Source organism: Trachypithecus francoisi, unplaced genomic scaffold, assembly GCF_009764315.1.
Source record: "Trachypithecus francoisi isolate TF-2019V2 unplaced genomic scaffold, Tfra_2.0 Lachesis_group15, whole genome shotgun sequence".
Classification (NCBI taxonomy): Eukaryota; Metazoa; Chordata; class Mammalia; order Primates; family Cercopithecidae; genus Trachypithecus; species Trachypithecus francoisi.
In genome coordinates, this window is record NW_022681460.1 from 112,878,887 (window position 1) to 112,897,267 (window position 18,381).

Genomic DNA, 18,381 nt, shown 5'->3' on the forward strand with positions numbered 1-18,381 from the left:
GATTGGCGGCTTCAGAATCACTCTATGTTGCAGATTGATGTCTGATTGGCTTTGCTCATCCGTCACTCACCGCTAGGCTTCACGGACTCTGCATAAGGGAGGAGCTTCGGTTCTGGGTCCGAGAGACCGCCTCCAGAAGAAATGCCACGGTACGATTGGTGGAAACAACGCAGTAGGGAGCGGGCGTACCAGCGGCAAGAGAAGGCGGGCCCTTCCGCCAGGATAGCCCAATGACAGAGGTGGGAAAGTTTCTATAAAAGCTTGAGCCTCGCGCGCCTCCAGTCTTTTGCGGTCGAGTGCGAAGCGGCAGAGTTGTTTTAAATCGTACGCCATGTGCTAAGATCCAGGGAAGACCTGGGCCACAAGCGTGGCTTTGAGGGCGGCCTGAAAGCTGCAGGCCGGCCTGGTCCCCGGGCGTCCAGCCTTGGCCTAGGCTCCACTTTGTCCCTTAGTGTTTAAACGTTTCTTCCTGAATCTCAGACCCTCAGCTACCTGCAGGTAAGACTGGGTCGGGCCTGGGTTCCCCTGTTCTCCAAGCCTGTGATGAATTGCTTTGACTTCTGACACCTCGTATGAAAACTGCATGTGCAGACTGATTATTTTGCAAGACTGAGGCTTGGGGGTGCTCACTCTTGACGGGGACGGGCTGAGAGTGGAAACAGGTGTTGCCCAAAACGAGGGAGTGGGGACTTACGTCTACATTTTGGCGCTGTCTGACTTTCAGGTTTCGTCGCCAGCCGGTTGCAAATTTTGAACCTAAGTAAACCTCAATCCGGAGGGCCGAGCGGTAAGGTGGGCGTTGTGTCGATTGAAGTGCTTAGCAATAAAGCAAAGGTAGTGAGTTGATTCGGTTTTCTCTCAAGTGTCTTTATTTTCCTATTCTTCTGGCACCCCGGAGGTCTGACTCATGCACAGGCAATTTTGGAAAAGTGTAGAGACGTGAAAACGGAACGGAAACTTGCTACCAGTGACTTTCCATCTCTTAGGATTACCTTCGCCATTTCTGCCCGTAATTTTTTTTTTTTTTTTTTTTGAGACAGTTTCACTCTTGTTTCCCAGGCTGGAGTGCGATGGCACAACCTCTGCCTCAAGCGATTTTCCTGCCTGAGCCTCCCAAGTAACTGGGATGACAGGCGCCTACCACCACGCCCAACTAATTTTATATTTTTAGTAGAGACGGGATTTCTCCGTGTTAGGTTGGTCTCAAACCCCTGACCTCAGGTCATCCGCCCGCCTCAGCCTCCCAAAGTGCTGGGATTGCAGGTGTGAGCCACCACACCCAGCCAAATACTGTTTTTCATGCCTTTGCCCCAGGGTGAGTCCAAAAAGGCCTTTGAGATCTGTGGAGGGAAGTTAACACCACCTAGGGTTCCCATGCTCCTCTCTAGGGAGGCAGCCATGAGGGAGTGATACCCACACACCTGCTGAGGGTTCTGGGCCCTGCTGAGTCTCTCAAACTCTAGCATCTGCTCTAGAAGTGGATTTTTTTCAATAGATGAGACAGACGCTCCAGAAAACACAACTTTATTCACTAGGACTGAAAACAGGCTTGCGATCAACAGGCCAAGTTGAGTGCAAGGTGGAGAGTTGAGTGCAAGGTGGAGCGTGCTGGGAAATCACAGACCTCAGCTGTGGCCAGGCCGGGCTGGCAGTTGTCGTTTTCTGGCGTTTCTGTGATTTCCCACGTTTTATCACAAGGCCACAGGCATCCTCCAAGGTCACTGAGGAAGACCCTATTGCTGTTTGAGCCAGAGCCTCCTAGAAGGTGGACTGGGAGCAGGTAGCTCCCAGGACACACAGATGCACGATGTGATTAGCAGTGAAGCCCTCTGTCCCAGGCGTGGGCAGGCGGCCTCCCTTACCTGCCTGAGCAGTGTGTGCAGGTGAAGACATGGCTTTTCTAGGGTTAGGCACTGCGTGGTGCCAGCCCCAGCCCTCCCTCACCTGGGTGTGCCCAGGAGGGGGCAGCAGAGCACCGTGGCAAAATCTGTCCACATGCCGCGCCCCCTCCTGTGCAGAAGACTGCTTTTCCACATTGGCCAGTGTGTGGGCCACGGGCTCTCAGAAGCCTGCTTGTTGGGACTGCTGCTGGGAGGAGGAAGGGGCAAGGCTTGACCTGGGGCTCCTGGAAACAGACACTGGTATTGACCACTGGGCAACAAAGTCAGAAGGGCCTGGAGACTGTCCAGCCTTCTGGGGGCTCGGCGGCTTCCTCCAGAGGACTGAGCTCAGCCAGGTTCAAGGGCGGCAGCAGGAGGCCCCGTGACCCTCCCTCTTAACGTAATCGTGCAGCCGGAAGCGTGGCTCGCTGGGAGTCTTCATGGAGCGCTGCTTCAACTCCCTGCGGAGTGGGGGTGACAAAGGGACACGATGGCCTGGACTCCAATAAGAGGGTTCAGGCCCTGTGCTGGGGGAGTCCTGGTGACTGGCAGGACTTACTTTGCTATGGCTGTGAAGGCCAAGTCCACGTTGAGGCCTGTCTTGGCGCTGGTCTCCATGAAGGGCAGCCCATATTCCTGTAAACAGCTGCTGCCAGCCAGGTGGTGGCCTGGCGGGGACAGCCCAGGCTCATGGCCTCCAGGGGCAACCCCTCACCACCCCCCTGCCTTGACTCACCTTGGCCAGCTTCTCCCCGTCCTCCCTCTTCACCACACGCTCATGGGCAGAGTCCACCTGGCCCAGGCACAGGGTCTTGGTGACAGCTGGCCCATGGTTGGCCCCTGCCCCCTCACCTGCCCTGCCCTGTGACCCAGGTGAGGACAACCAGGCCTCCCACCTTGTTCCCCAGCAGCATGAGCGCCACGTCGTGCTGGGCGTACTCATGGATCTCGGCCAGCCAGGCCTGTGGGACGCAGTAGACCAGGCTGGGGCTCCCTCCATGGCTTGCCCCGTGCCCCAGAAGTTTGGCCCTCCAGGTCACACTGTACAGGGCACCTGTCTTTATTTCATCTTTTTTTTGAGACAGAGTCTCCCCCTTTTGTCCAGGCTGGAGTGCAATGATGCTGTCTCCATCTCCTGGGTTCAAGCTATCCTCCTCCGGTTCAGAGAACCTTGGGAGGGTTCAGCCTCCCAAGTAGCTGGGATTACAGGGTACGCGCCACCACACCCAACTAATTTTTTGTATCTTTCGCAGAGACGGGGTTTCACCATGTTGGCTAGGCCAGTCTCCAACTCCTGACCTCATGATCTGCCCACCTCAGCCTCCCAAGGTGGTGGGATTACACGTGTGAGCCACCATGCCAGGCCCATTTTATTTTTTTGAGACAGTTTTGCTCTGTCGTCCAGGCTGGAGTGCCGTGGCACAGTCTTGACTCACTGCAACCTCAGCCTTCTGAGGAGCTGGGATTACAGGTGTGTGTCACCACACCAGGCTAATTTTTGTATTGTTAGTAGAGATGGGGTTTCACCATGTTGGCCAGGCTGGTCTCAAACGCCTGACCTCGGGTGCGCCACCATGCCTGGCCAGGATACTTGTCTTGAGAAGTGATAACCCCCCGTGTACCACATAGGGAAGCCCACCTTACAGGTCCCTTAACACAAAGGGTCCTGCTAAGGGAGCTGGAATGGCACTCAGGTCCACTTGGGCCACCTCCAGCCCAGAAGGCTGTCATTTCCCTCCCCCTACTCTCAGTGGGGTCCTTTGGAACCCTGATGCCATCTACCAGAAGGAGGTTGGGGGGGGTCAGGCCTTATCAGGACCCTTTCACCCCACCAGGAAGGCCACTGACCTGGATGTTGTCAAAGGAGGCCTTGTTGGTCACATCGTAGAGCAGCAGCAGAGCTGGGGACAGGGCAGTGAGGACATCCACCATCACCTGCACCCTCAGGTGCTCAGATCCGCACCCCCCCAACCAGCCCGGGTACACAGGGGCTCACCATGAGCGTCACGGTAGTAGGCATGGGTAACACTGCGGAACCGCTCCTGACCAGCTGTGTCCCACATCTGCAGCTAACAGGCACTGGTCAGCCTGTCCAGCCCCTCCCTGGCACCCCCTGTCCCCCAGCTTGCCCTCTGCCAGTCACCCTACCTGCAGCTTCACCTTCACGCCATCCACGTCCAGAACTTTGTTCTGAAACAGACAGAACCAGGCAGCTCTGGCAAGGGCCCGGCCCAGCCTCTATCCCCACTAGCCTCACTACCACCCCCTCAGAGTCCCATGGCTCTCCTCCCCACCCAGCTTCCTGTCCCCTAAGACCTCCCAGCTCCCAGGTGCAGCCCAGCCCCTGCAGGGTTCCCTTAAACCCATTTGGCCTCACCCACACCTGCAAGTGCAGGCCTCTCCCCACAGTTCTTGTGCTGACTTATTGAACTCATGACCCCACCAGGCCTCTTACTGACACTGCCTCGGTTTCCCTATCTGCAAATGGGTGCCAGTCACATGGCTGCTGCAGTAACTAACGAGCTGCAATGCCTCAGCCTCCCCAGTAGCTCTTTTTGCTAATTTGAAAGACTCCCAAGATGGCTTGGACCCAGAAGTTGGAGGCTGCAGTCCACCATGATCAACGCTGCACTCCAGCGTGGGCGACAGAGTGAGACCCTGTCTCAAAAGAATAAAAAATTACAAGCCTCTTCTTGCTGGGATTGTCAGGGCTGGGCCTGGGCCTGTCGGACCCAAGGCAGTAACCACAGATCCCAGAACTGCCTGGCAGCGTCCCGGGCCGGGCTCTCCCAGTTAAGGACTAGATGTAAGGCAGGGAGTGGTCTAGCCCCAGTCCATCTGCTGGGGTGGGGGCGGGGGGCTTCAGCCGCAGCCTGAGGTCCGGGCCAGCTGGAACGCATGCCACCTCCCTCAGCCTGAGCTTCTGCTGTCAGAGTGCTTCTGGGTCTCCTGGGAACTAGGCAGGGCCATCTGCTGGGCTGGGGAGGACACCGCCTTCCCTGGCACCCTGAACAAGAGTGCGAACCAAATGGCTTCACCTCTTACCACCCACCTGAGAGCCAAGAGGGAGGTGGGGAAGTGGGGACCAGACAGGACTGGCCTGCCCCCCTCGGGCACTTCAGTTCTCTCCATCCCAGAGGACTTGAGGGGAACTGGAACCCCCAGACAGGGTAGACAACAGTTTCCCAGACTGGAGGGAGCCCCTTTTCCTGTCCCTGGGACAGCCCTCCCTCCATCCTCCCTCTAACTGGCGCTAATTAAAGGGTGAGAAAAATGCAAACTTAAGATTTGCTGAGAACACCACAACACCTCAGCACGAGGAATTCGGGCTGGTGGTGGAGGGGGTGGCCTCCTCACCCAAGGGCAGGGTCCTCTCCCCTAGGCAAACCCTGGAAACACCCTGGCTCAGGCTTTGCAGGGAGCACGTGCTCCTAGCGCCCGGCAAGGCCTCTGTACTGAGGCAGCACTGCTGGCCTCAAGTGGACATGCCCCTTGACTTCCTCTGACCCACCACCCTGTGGGCAGCAGCGTCCACCTCCCCCAAGGCACAAGACATGGTCCCTGGGTAATGCCAGCCCCTGGCACAGGGCAACTATGCTTGTCGGATGCAGCCACCAGCCCAGGTGTTGGGAGGTCGAGGCGGGCAGCTTGGTGGCTAAGGCATTCCACCTGGGGTCCAGGCTGCCTGAGCCTGTCAGTACCACGGGGATCACAGAGAACTTGCTGCTCAGGGGTACCAGCAGGACATGGGGTGATGTGGCGACGGGCCGGGGCCTCCACTCACCCGGAAGTCAATGCCTACGGTGGAGATGAACGTCCCTGCCAGGAAAGCGCCGTCCTTGAATCGCACCAGCAGACAGGTCTTCCCCACGCCTGAGTCCCCCACCAGCATGACCTAGGACAAGCAGGAGGGTCAGGGGGAGTCCGGTCTGCCCTGAGCTGACCTGGTCAGAGGGGTTGCAGGCTCAGCGGAGCCAGGGACCCCGATGGGCTGGACACCCAGCCTCTACCTCTGAAATGCTCCGGCTGCTCTGTCCTTCTGCACAGTGGCCATCTCAGTAGGGAACGAGGGCAGCCACCTCCATCCCGGACCCTCCCTAACGTCCATACCCCCCAACAGTGGACAGCAGGCTTCATCTGGGAGGGGAGCAGATGGGGTGGCAGCTAGGGACCTCCTAAGAGACTTGGGGAGGCCTCTGCCGGGGGCTTCTCCACATCCCAGTAGGGACATGACCCCATCAAGGCTCAAGAGGAATTTGCCCCATTAGGGTCAGGTCTCGACCTGAGGAGGGACCTGGACCAAGTCTGAGGATTGGGAAGGGGGGTGCAGGTAGGGGGCAGTCAGGCCTTCTCCCCAACACCTGTGCTACCAAACCTAAAGATGGTCCTCCCAGCCCCCTGCCAAGTCCACACAGCCTCTGCCTTGGCCTGGGGTCCCAGGGTTCCCCATCCATCTGGCAAACCTCTTCCCCCCAGCGGAAAAAAAAAAAAAAAAAAAAGGCCCACAGCCCCTGGGTTGAGGGAGGGCAGCATATGGGAAATGGTTGAGACCCGGGCAGGGCACTGATGGTCGCGGGACCCCTTGTGCCGCCATGCCGGCTGGGGGTGGGGGACAGGCCCCGCCAGCTGTTGGATTCCCCAGACCTGGGATAGGACAGCTGTGTGTGTGCACGATGCACCGTGCAAGCCCCACGGGGTGCCTCCCGCGTCGGCTCCGCGCCTTGGGGCCGCGGGCCCTGCACCCCCTCTCTGACCCCCAACCCTTGGCTCAGACCGGGTGCCACCTGCTGCGCTGGACTGGGAGGCGGGTGTCTGGCTCACCTTGAAAGCGACGTCGTAGAAGTCGCCACCGCCGCCAAGCGAGGGCCGGCCGGGCTGCAAGGGCCCGTTGGGCGGCGCGTCGGGGCCGGGACGCGCAGTCCCGGAGCGCGCTGGTCGGGGCCCGTTGGCGGCGGGCAGCGTGGAAGCAGCGGGGGTACTGGCCCCCTTGCTCTTGGGGGTCTTCTTCCTGGACATGGCGGGCGGGCGCTCAGTGTGCTCCCGCTGTAGCCACCGTGCCCCAGGCCGTCCCGCTCCCTGCGCCCGCCGAGCCCGACCCGGACCCCAACCCTTCCCCCGGTGGCGGCGGCGGCGGCGGCGGCGGCATCATCCCGGGCACCCGGCTTGCGCCCCGCCCCCACCGCTCCACGGGCGCACAGCCACTCAAGCCCTGCCTCCTGCCGCCGCCGCCGCCAATGCCGTGCGCAGGGCGGGGACATGCAAATACACCCCCGCTCGGGGCGGGTCAGGAGGCCCGGGCCCCGCCCCACCCCCCGACCCTGACCCATGCCCGGGGCTGCCTCGGGGTCTGGAGCCAGCTGTGAGGTGGCAGGCCTGAGCCAGGGGTCACCCCAGGATCCTGAATCCCTTCTGCTGGCTGCACACCACCCCAGCTCGGTGACCCCCAAACTGGACTGCCAGACCTGGGAGGAGGGGGTGTCCTGAGATGTGGGTGCTGGGGCAGAGGGCCCGCATGGACGAGCACCGCGGGCTTCTGTTCCCTTAGCTCCAGATGCCTGGCGCTTGGCCCGCTGCCCTTCACTGCTCCGTCCCCTCCAGGGCAGGCGGGTCCCGGAAGCTCCAAACCTCGCTTGGCAAACACGCCCGGCTACTGGGACAAGCACCCTGGACTCGGGTGACAGCTGGTCACCGGGAGGACACAGGGGGCGTGGCGATCTCCCTCGCAGCTTCTGCCTGCTGCGCACGCCTGGGGATCGGCGGGAAAGAGGAAGTCGCTGTCTCAGCCAGCCCCTGGCCCCCTGAGGGTCCCCTCCCATGGGACTCTACCCTCAGGGTCTGAAAGGTGGAAGGCAGAGGCCCCTGTCCAGGCTGTATGTCTGGCCCCTTGCCCTTCCCCTCCAGGTTCGGACCTTCAGGTGGCCAGGGCTGATTCTCCAAACCCTAAGCTGGTCCCGGGCAGACCCATCTCCCCAACCTGGGCTGACTGGAGCTCTCTCAGCCCCTCTCACAGAGAAGATGGGACTGCCGTGGTCAGAGCTGGGGCACAGTGGTGCAGAGGGGTGGTGTCCTTGGCATGCGGGGGCTTCTTGGTGCTTCTCTGGGAGCTGGAGAGATGACCCGGTTGTCCCCGGAAACGTGACAGCTGTCACCAGGACCTTGGGCCTTTCAGAGGCCTGCTTCCTCCCAGCTGGCAGTGCCCAGAGCCCAAACAATCAACTGCCTCTTGGGTCAGAGGCCTGAGAAAACACAGATGGAGGGACAGTGCCCAGCGGAGTGATTCCTCAAGAGGGCCTGGCAGAGGCCGTGGAACACCGCTACACACGCTGTTGCGTGCCAGGCACATGACCTCTTCAAAGTTATCTTGGCCGGGCGCGGTGGCTCAAGCCTGTAATCCCAGCACTTTGGGAGGCTGAGACGGGCGGATCACGAGGTCAGGAGATCGAGACCACCCTGGCTAACACTGTGAAACCCCGTCTCTACTAAAAAAATACAAAAAATTAGCCGGGCGAGATGGCGGGTGCCTGTAGTCCCAGCTACTCTGGAGGCTGAGGCGAGAGAATGGCGTAAACCCGGGAGGCGGAGCTTGCAGTGAGCTGAGATCCGGCCACTGCACTCCAGCCTGGGCGACAGAGCGAGACTCCGTCTCAAAAAAAAAAAAAAAAAAGTTATCCTGCAAGGTGGGTGCTGCCCCAAGTGTCCAGATGGGGAAACTGAGGCTCAGAAAGGCAAGGAGGGCTGTCCAAGGTCAGCAGGCTAGGAAGGGCAGAGCTAGGATTTGCTCCTGGGAACTCCAGCTCCAGAGAACATAAACCATCCCAAGGCAGAGATCCTTGTATACTCAATCCCCAAGGACCTGGCAGAGCTGGGGGGCAAATCGGGAAGCCCTCTCAGAACCCGCCAGGCCTCCCTTCCTTGTCTCACTCCTCTGGGCCCCCAGCTCTTCCAGACCAACCCCCAGTGTGTGTGCACTGGGCCTGGGCAGAGGCATTTGGCTTCTGCAGCTGCAGCCCTGGGGACTCCAAATGTCCACCCCCTACAAGGCCTCCTTCAGGATGGCTGGCCCAGGGTCTGAGCTGGGGGCCTCAGCAGCTGCTGTGCACTGGCCCCAGGGTCCTGGGCAGTGGACTCCCAGTCCAGTGGAGTCCCTCCTGCCAGCTGCTGCTCAGGTATCCCCAGGGCACAGGCAGCAGCAGGAGGAGCTGGGTGCAAGTAGGGCATCCTGCAGGGGGAGGAGTGTGGATGGGGCCCCCAGGAAGAGAAGGAGGCAGGCGCGCCGGAGAAAGTGGGAGGCCAGGCGGGGAGGGGAGCCTTGACTGAGCAGAGGAAACGGGCTTGCGCTGGCAGCCTTTAAAATTAGGAGAGTTTACGTAAAAATCCAAGTCTGTGGTTTCTCTTGAAAATGGGGAGCTCTGGGTGCCTGCACCACAGACCCCTCTCTTGGCTTCCAGCAGGCCTCGTAATCTTTGATCATTATGTCTCTTAGTTGCTGTGTTTGCCATCTGTTTCACCCTCTGGAGTGTAAGGTTTCTGGGCACAGGAAGCAGCTTGTCTTGGTCACTGCTGTCCCCAGCAGCCAGCTCTGGGCCTCCATAAGTAGTTGTTAAATTGGTGAAAGAGGCCAGGTGCGGTGGCTCACGCCTGTAATCCCAGCACTTTGGGAGGCTGAGCAGGCAGATCACTTGAGGCCAGGAGTTTGAGACCAGCCTGGCCAACATGGTGAAACCCTGTCTCTACCAAAAATACAAAAATTAGCCAGGCATGGTGGCACATGCCTATAATCCCAGCTACTCGGGAGGCTGAGGCAGGAGAATCGCTTGAACCCAGGAGGAGGAGGTTGCAGTGAGCTGAGATTGTGCTGTTGCATTCCAACCTGGGCGACAGAGTGAGACTCTGAAAAAAAAAAAAAAAAAAGAAAGACAAGAAAAAGAAAAAAGAAATGTGATGTAGAAACACAGGCCTCACTTCAGGAGGATATGCCTTGCTAACAAAGATTTAAGACAATGTGATCAGTAGTGAGGGCAAGGCTTTTGGAGGAGGGAGGGTTTGCACTGGGCTTTGAGGATTGAGCTAGAGTCTGACATAAGAGACAAAGTCGCCAGGTGGAGGGAGTGAATATGTATAGGCTGAGAGCACTAGCAGGTGGGCACTTTGTGCTGAGGTGGCCGAAGTGTAGTCCAGTTCCTTGGAGGAAATGGGAGGTAATCAAACTGGTAAGGTAGGATGGGGTCAGCTGGGAAGGGAATTCCTAGGAGCTTGGAAATTGTACAGCAGGAAGTAGGGAGATGTGCATGGCTTTTGAGCAGAACAACAGAGGATACTGTGCTACAGGAATACCAGGGACTGGCAGGAGGGGATGGATGGTGGATCCTGTGGGCCTGGGGATGAGTTGATGGGGGTTGCAGTCACCCAGGGGAGGGGTAATAGGAACAGAAAGGACCTTCAGGAAAGAAGCTGTAGGCCTGGAGAAAGGGAAGGGAGGGTCAGAGTCCATGCCCATGGGGCGGAGACCAGTGGGATGCTGAGGTAGATGAAAGATGGATTAAATGTGGCCAGGAGCGGTGGCTCACTCCTGTAATCCCAGCACTTTGGGAGGCCAAGGCAGGCGGATCACGAAGTCAGGAGATCGAGACCATCTTGGCTAACACAGTGAAACCCTGTCTCTACTAAAATACAAAAAAAAAAAATTACCCTGGCGTGGTGGCAGGCGCCTGTAGTCCCAGCTACTCGGGAAGCTGAGACAGAAGAATGGTGTGAACCTGAGAGGCGGAGCTTGCAGTGAGCCGAAATTGCACCATTGCACTCGAGCCTGGCCAATGGAATGAGACTCCATCTAAAAAAAAAAAAAAAAACTAGAACAGGCAGCCAGCAAGGGCAAGGCAGGGACCAGCAAGCACAAGGCAGGGGCCATCGAGGGCAAGGCGGGGACCAGCAAGCACAAGGCAGGGGCCAGCGAGGGCAAGGCAGGGACAAGCATGGTGGGAAAGGTCAGCAGGGATGCCTTGGGATGTCCAGTTTCTTGGCATCTTCAGACCTGGAGAAGAGAGGAGTCCTGTAGGCCAGGGCAGGTCCCTGAGACAGGGCCCGAGGTTTAGATGGGCCTTGGGAGCTAGGGGTGGAGAGTGAGGTCCGTGTTCCCCTGGTAGGGGTGCTACAGCCTTCAACCCTTCTGGTGCAGAGCTGACTCTGCCAGGGACGGGAAGATCTCCATAGGTTCCTATCCTCCAGGGAGGGAGCACCCTGGGTCTCCTTGGGGCCTTGCTCTGGGACTTTCGCTCCTGTTACCCTCTGACAGCCCGGCCCCCTGGCATTCTCACACTGTGCCCTCTAACTCCTGCCAGTGCCTTCTGACTGTTCTGGGTGTCTGGAGGGATGTATGCTGTGAGCCCCTAGCCACAACGACCCCTAAGACCCATGGACCAGGACAGTCTGTCTCTGGCTCCCATTTTCCAGCATGTTCCCTACACTCTTCCCCAGAGTGGGGCCCTCAGGCTGGCCCTTTTGTGCCGGGAGAGGGGGTGCAGGTATCAGTGAGGCCTCCTCAGGCTTCCAGGTTCTGCCAGGAGCCCCACCCTCCAGGGAGCCTGCCCTGGTTCCTCCTGCCCCACTTCTGGCTCCCTGGATGTTCACCAGCCCTTCCCCAGTGGCTGCATGGCATCTGTACCAGCCTGTGAGCCTCCTGAGGACAGGGCCTTGTCCTGCCTACTCCTGTTCCCGCCGGACACTGGAGGGAGAGCTCTGTGGCTGAGCAGCAGAAAGCTGGTCTGGACTTCAAGGGGCTCTTAGCAAGCCAGGGAGTGGCAAAGCCCCCACTGCCTGTGCCCCCAGGGCACCTCCCAAGACCATCCTCTGGAGCTCAGCAGTCTGTGCCCTCTGCGGGGTCCGCAGCTTGCTATGTGCCCCTGGGCATGTCGCATTCCCTGTCTGGGCCTGCTCCCCTCTCCATGATATGAGGGGGCAGGAGGAGCCGATCTCTGAGGTCCCTTCCAGCTCAAACACCTTATGTTCTACCAAATTCGCGTGAACGTTGCCATGGAGACGTCGGAGGAACTGCGGCAGCACTGAACGCGACTTCCACCCGAGAGAGGAGCACTGAGTCACCCCAGCACGTGGGTGACGTCACAGGTAAGCTCTCCCTGGTGTCCAGGCATGCAGCAACCTGGTGTCCTCCTAAGAGGTCACCCCCCTTCAGCCTGCTCACATGGTGGCCCTGAGGCCCTGCCGGGCGGGTCGTGAAAAGCACGTGTCTATCCCTGCCCGAATGGGGACCCTTTGTTGCCTGCAGATGTGACCACAGTGAGTCAGGTGCTCCCAGAGGGGAAGGTGGCAGAGGCGATCTGCCACACAGAAGATGGGCTAACGGGGGAGTCATGTGCACCTCTGTGGCTGTCAGAGCGGTATCCTCACTCCTACGGAGCCAGTCGCCTGCTCTCAGCAGTGCTGGCTGGCTTCCTGCCCCTGAGCTGAGTAAGGGCGTCCGCTTAGCCATTGGAGGAGTCAGCATCAGGGCTCCTGGCTGCAGGCTCTCCTGGCAGCCTCAGAGTGACACACATGGCCTCATGGCAGGTGCGGGGATCCCTGTCAATGAACAAAACAGACCCCTGCATAACCATAACAATCACTGATGGCCGGGCGCAGTGGCTCACGCTTGTAATCCCAGCACTTTGGGAGGCCGAGGCGGGCGGATCACAAGGTCAGGAGATCGAGACCACAGTGAAACCCCGTCTCTACTAAAAATACAAAAAAAATTAGCCGGGCGCGGTGGCGGGCGCCTGTAGTCCCAGCTACTCAGGGGGCTGAGGCAGGAGAATGGCGTGAACCCGGGAGGCGGAGCTTGCAGTGAGCTGAGATCCGGCCACTGCACTCCAGCCTGGGCGACAGAGCGAGACTCTGTCTCAAAAAAAAAAAAAAACAAAAACAATCACTGACTATCCCGGACTGCACCAAGTGCTTTCCTTGCAATGTTTCTATTGTCTTTTTTTTTTTTTGAGACGGAGTCTTGCTCTGTCACTCAGGCTGGAGTGCAATGGTGTGATCTCGATCTCAACTTTCCATAGTCTCCAACTCCCGGGTTCAAGCAATTCTCCTGCCTCAGCCTCCTGAGTAGCTGGGATTACAGGTGCCTGCCACCATGCCCAGCTAATTTTTGTATTTTAGTAGACACAGGGTTTCACCATGTTGGCCAGGCTGGTCTTGAACTGCTAACCTCAGGTGATCCACTGGCCTTGGCCTCCCAAAGTGCTGGGATTACAGGCACCCACTACCACACCTGGTTAAGTTTTTGTTTGTTTGTTTGTTTGTTTTTGAGACGGAGTCTGGCTCTCACCCAGGCTGAGTGCAGTGGTGCAGTCTCGGCTCACTGCAAGCCCCGCCTCCTGGGTTCAGGCCATTCTCCTGCCTCAGCCTCCCAAGTAGCTGGGACTACAGGTGCCTGCCACCACACCTGGCTAATTTTGTGTGTGTGTGTATTTTAGTGAGACAGGGTTTCACCGTGTTAACCAGGATGGTCTAAATCTCGTGACCTCGTGACTGCCCACCTCAGCCTCCCAAAGTGCTGGGATTATAGGTGTGAGCCACCGCACCCGGCCACGCCCGGCTAATTTTTGTGTTTTAGAGATAGGGTTTCACCATGTTGGCCAGGCTGGTCTTGAACTCCTAACCTTAGGTAATCCACCTGCCTCGGCCTCCCAAAGTGCTGGGATTACAGGTGTGAGCCACTGCCCTGGCCTTTTTTTTTTTTTGAAATAGAGTCTTACTCTGTTACCCAGACTGGAGTGCAGTGGTGCGGTTCTGACTCATTGTAGCCTTGAACTCTTGGGTTCAAGCAATCTTCCCACTTCAGTCTCCCAGCTATGTTTCAGTTTTTTGTAGAGGTGGGGGACTCACTATTGTCCAGGCTGGTCTTGAACTCCTGGGCTCAAGTGATCCTCCCGCCTTAGCCTCCCAAGATGTTGGGATTACTGGCGTCAGCCACCGTGCCCAGCCTTGTTTTCTAAGAGTCTAAATTAAATCACAATTACCTGATTCTTCCACATTTGATAGAACTTGTCCACAAAAAGATGTGGATTAAGTGTCTTTACCTGACATGGCTTTTGATACGTTTTCAATGTGTTCTTTTGTTGTTGGTTTATTTGGGTTTTTATTTTTCTCTAGAATTGGTTTTTACAGTTTGTAACATATAATCATCCCATATAGATTTCAAAAATGTAGGCAAACAATTGCACATAATTTTCTTTTCTTTTTTTTTTTTTTTTGAGACGGAGTCTCACTCTGCCGCCCAGGCTGGATGGAGTGCGGTGGCTGGATCTCAGATCACTGCAAGCTCCTCCTCCTGGGTTTACGCCATTCTCCTGCCTCAGCCTCCCCAGTAGCTGGGACTACAGGCGCCCACCACGTTGTCCGGCTAGTTTTTTTTATTTTTTAGTAGAGACGGGGTTTCACCGTGTTAGCCAGGATGGTCTTGATCTCCTGACCTCGTGATCCGCCTGTCTTGGCCTCCCAAAGTGCTGGGATTACAGGCTTGAGCCACCCCACCTGGCCAATTTTCTTTTTTTTTGAGGTGGAGTCTCGCTCTGTCGCCCAGGCTGGAGTGCAGTGGCCGGATGTCAGCTCACTGCAAGCTCCGCCTCCCGGGTTCATGCCATTCTCCTGCCTCAGCCTCCCAAAGTAGCTGGGATTACAGGTGTCTGCCACCACGCCCGGCTAGTTTTTTGTATTTTTAGTAGAGATGGAGTTTCACTGTGTTAGCCCGGATGGTCTCGATCTCCTGACCTCGTGATCTGCCCACCTCGGCCTCCCAAAGTGCTGGGATTACAGGCGTGAGCCACTGCGCCGGCCGCACATAATTTTCTTTTTTAGTTTTCAACTTTTTTCATCTCTGTGAATAAAACCTTCATTCTTCATCTGAATGTCCCATATTTTCTTTTTCTCTCTTTCAGTCACACTTACCAGAATTTTTTTCTAGAAAAATCTTAGCGGCCGGGTGCGGTGGCTCAAGCCTGTAATCCCAGCACTTTGGGAGGCCGAGACGGGCGGATCACTAGGTCAGGAGATCGAGACCATCCTCCTGGCTAACATGGTGAAACCCCGTCTCTACTAAAAAAATACAAAAAACTAGCCGGGCGAGGTGGCGGGCGCCTGTAGTCCCAGCTACTTGGGAGGCTGAGGCAGGAGAATGGCGTAAACCCGGGAGGCGGAGCTTGCAGTGAGCTGAGATCTGGCCACTGCACTCCCGCCTGGGCGACAGAGCGAGACTCCGTCTCAAAAAAAAAAAAAAAGGCCGGGCGCGGTGGCTCAAGCCTGTAATCCCAGCACTTTGGGAGGCCGAGACGGGCGGATCACGAGGTCAGGAGATCGAGACCATCCTGGCTAACACGGTGAAACCCCGTCTCCACTAAAAAAAAACTACAAAAAACTAGCCGGGCGAGGTGGTGGCGCCTGTAGTCCCAGCTACCCGGGAGGCTGAGGCAGGAGAATGGCGTGAACCTGGGAGGCGGAGCTTGCAGTGAGCTGAGATCCGGCCACAGCACTCCAGCCTGGGTGACAGAGCGAGACTCCGTCTCAAAAAAAAAAAAAAAAAAAAAAAAAAAAAAGAAAAATCTTAGCAACTGTATCTGTTAAATAGCTCGATTTTATTCATCAGTTCTATGCATTGTTTTATGTTTGTTTCTTTTGTTTGTTTGTTTAGTAGAGACGGGGTTTCACCATATTAGCCAGCTGGTTTCAAATTCCTGACGTTGTGATCCACCCACCTCGGCCTCCCAAAGTGCTGGGATTGCAGTTGTGAGCCTCCGCGCCCGGCCCTGCTCTTTCTTTTAAAATAACTAATTTCTGCTCTTTACTTTCTAATTTCCTTCCATCTTTTTTGGGGGGGTTTATTTTACAGTTTTTCTAGAATGCTGAAATAAATACTTAATTATATATTGGCTTGCTTTTTCATGCTGACTAATAAAAATAAGTGATGTTATCCATTTCTCTCCATGTATAATTTTGCATCCCCATAGATTTTCTATGATGTGTGCTCATTACTATTCATTTCCTTTCTTTTTTTTTTTTTTTTTTTTTTGAGATGGAGTCTCGCTCTGTCGCCCAGGCTGGAGTACAGTGGCATGATCTCGGCTCACTGCAACCTCCACCTCCAGGGTTTAAGTCATTCTCCTGCCTCCGCCTCCCTAGAAGCTGAGATTACAGGCAGGTGCCCCCACACCCTGCTAATTTTTGTATTTTTAGTAGAGACAGGGCCTCACCATTTGGCCAGGTTGGTCTTGAACTCCTGACCTCTAGTGATCTGCCTGGCTTGGCCTCCCAAAGTGCTAGGATTACAGGCATGAGCCACTCCACCCAGCCTATTCATTTATGTATGCTCTAATTTTTATTTATTTATTTTTTGAGACAGGGTCTCACTGTGTTGCCCAGGTTGGAGTGCAGTGGCACAATCTCAGCACACTGCGACCTCCCCATCCCGGATTCAAGGGATTCTCCTGCCTCAGCCTCCTAAGTAGCTGGGATTACAGGTGTGCACCACCACACCCAGGTAATTTTTGCATTTTTAGTAGAAATGAGGTTTTTCGATGTTGGCCAGGCTGGTCTTTAACTCCTGACCTCAAGTGATCCACCCATCTCCGCCTCCCAGAGTACTGGGATTACAGGCGTGAGCCACTGTACCCAGGCATTTATTTAGTTTATTTTTTGGGGGGTGGGTAGACAGGATCTCTCGTGAATTGCACATTTTTTAAGTATAGAATTGGATAAGTATTGACATATCTGTACACTCATGAAACCATTGTGGGTGCACATCAATCAAGATAAGGTACACATCCATCACTTCCCTTTTTTCGTTTATTTATTTATTTTTTGGGACAACATCTCACCCTGTTTCCCAGGCTGGAGTGCAGTGGTGTGATCATGGCTCACTGCAGCCTCAACCTCCTGGGCTCAAGCAGTCCTCCCGCCTCAGCCTCCCAAGTAGCTGTGACTACAGGCGTGTGCCACCATGTCTGGCTAATTTTTCTGTTTGTTGTACAGACGGTGGTCTCACTATGCTGCTCAGGATGGTCTCCCAGTCCTGGGTTCAAATGATCTTCCCACCTGGGACTACCACAGTGCTGGGATTACAGGCATGAGCCACTGTGCCCAGTCCATTATTTCCATCTTTACCTTTCAGTGATCTGGGCTGTCAGGGTGTCCAGCTGTCCTGTGACCCTCTTCGGATGGTTCTTCAGGCCTCTCTACTCAGGTGGGAATCCCTGAATTAGGGTGTGCTTGTGGGAGCTTCAGTTGTGATCTGGGTTCAAGATTTGGTGCAGCGAGAAAGCGAAAGTACCCAAGAGAGCCTCTAGGGGGCGGTGGTGGTTAAGGCCACGTTCTTTTTTTCTTTTCTTTTCTTTTTTTTTTTTTTTTTTTGAGATGGAGTCTAGCTTTGTCTAGCCAGGCTGGAGTGCAGTGGTGCGATCTTGGCTCACTGCAAGCTCCGCCTTCCAGGTTCAAGTTATTCTCCTGCCTCAGCCTCCTGAGTAGCTGGGATTACAGGCACATACCACCACACCCAGCTAATTTTTGTATTTTTAGTAGAGACGGGGTTTCACCACGTTGGCCAGGATGGTCTTGATCTCCTGACCTTGTGATCCGCCCGTCTCGGCCTCCCAAAGTGCTAGGATTACAGGTGTGAGCCAGTGTCCGGCCAAAGGCCACCTTCTTATCTAAGCTTTTCCTCTAACCTTGCCTAACATCTGTAATGCCAACATAGTTAAGCCCTGTTTTGTGTACATTACAGCTTATTAACTGTGCTACTCAAAGTCTCTATATCTTTACTGACTTAAAAAAATTGTCTCTTTGGCTGGGCATGGTGGTTCACGCTCGTAATCCCAGCACTTTGGAAGGCCGAGGCAGGTGGCTCACTTGAAGCCAGGAGTTTTTTTTGTTTTGTTTTGTTTTTTTGAGACGGAGTCTCGCTCTGTCACCTAGCTGGAGTGCACTGGCCAGATCTCAGCTCACTGCAAGCTCCGCCTCCCGGGTTCACGCCATTCTCCTGCCTCAGCCTCCCGAGTAGCTGGGACTACAGGCGCCCGCCACCTCGCCCGGCTAGTTTTTGTATTTTTTAGTAGAGACGGGGTTTCACCGTGTTAGCCAGGATGGTCTCGATCTCCTGACCTTGTGATCCGCCCGCCTAGGCCTCCCAAAGTGCTGGGATTACAGGCTTGATCCACCGCGCCCGGCCGAAGCCAGGAGTTAGAGACCAACTTGGCCAGCCTGGTGAAACCCTGTCTCTATTAAAATTACAAAAATTAGCCAGGTTTGGTGGCACATGCCTGTAATCTCAGCTACTCAGGAGGCTGAGGCACGAGAATCACTTGAACCTGCGAGGCAGAGGTTGCGGTGAGCTAACACCAGTGCACTCCAACAGCCTGGGCAACAGAGCGAGACTCTGTCTCAAAAGAAAAAAAAATTGTCTCTCTCTCTCTCTCTTTTTTTTTTTTTTAGACAGGATCTCACTCTGTCATGCAGG

General features: G+C 56.0%; 1 protein-coding gene, 1 long non-coding RNA gene and 1 other non-coding gene across 5 annotated transcripts; 2 read left to right on the forward strand and 1 right to left on the reverse strand.

Annotated features, from left to right (window-relative positions):
- Positions 1-265: 265 nt before the first annotated feature.
- LOC117097807 lies at positions 266-846 on the forward strand. The gene is made up of 2 exons (XR_004443066.1): positions 266-498; positions 725-846. It is a non-coding gene; the product is annotated as an uncharacterized LOC117097807 (long non-coding RNA).
- LOC117098162 lies at positions 536-618 on the forward strand. The gene has a single exon (XR_004443217.1). It is a non-coding gene; the product is annotated as a small nucleolar RNA SNORD60 (small nucleolar RNA).
- Positions 847-1,508: 662 nt separating the features above from the next.
- RAB26 (RAB26, member RAS oncogene family) lies at positions 1,509-7,702 on the reverse strand. 3 transcript variants are annotated; one of them, XM_033236142.1, is made up of 10 exons: positions 7,343-7,702; positions 6,702-6,888; positions 5,665-5,775; positions 4,029-4,070; positions 3,877-3,943; positions 3,729-3,781; positions 2,777-2,842; positions 2,617-2,673; positions 2,440-2,516; positions 1,509-2,341 (listed from the first exon to the last, which is right to left on the reverse strand). In XM_033236142.1, exons 3-10 carry the CDS (start codon positions 5,770-5,772, stop codon positions 2,239-2,241), a joined length of 573 nt encoding a protein of 190 aa, XP_033092033.1. In that variant the 5' UTR covers positions 5,773-5,775; positions 6,702-6,888; positions 7,343-7,702; the 3' UTR covers positions 1,509-2,238. The 3 variants fall into 3 exon arrangements, with proteins under 3 accessions (XP_033092033.1, XP_033092030.1, XP_033092032.1); XM_033236139.1 differs by lacking the exon at positions 7,343-7,702 and having other exon boundaries at positions 3,877-3,949; positions 6,702-7,269; XM_033236141.1 differs by lacking the exon at positions 7,343-7,702 and having other exon boundaries at positions 6,702-7,259.
- Between the last annotated feature and the right edge of the window lie 10,679 nt (positions 7,703-18,381).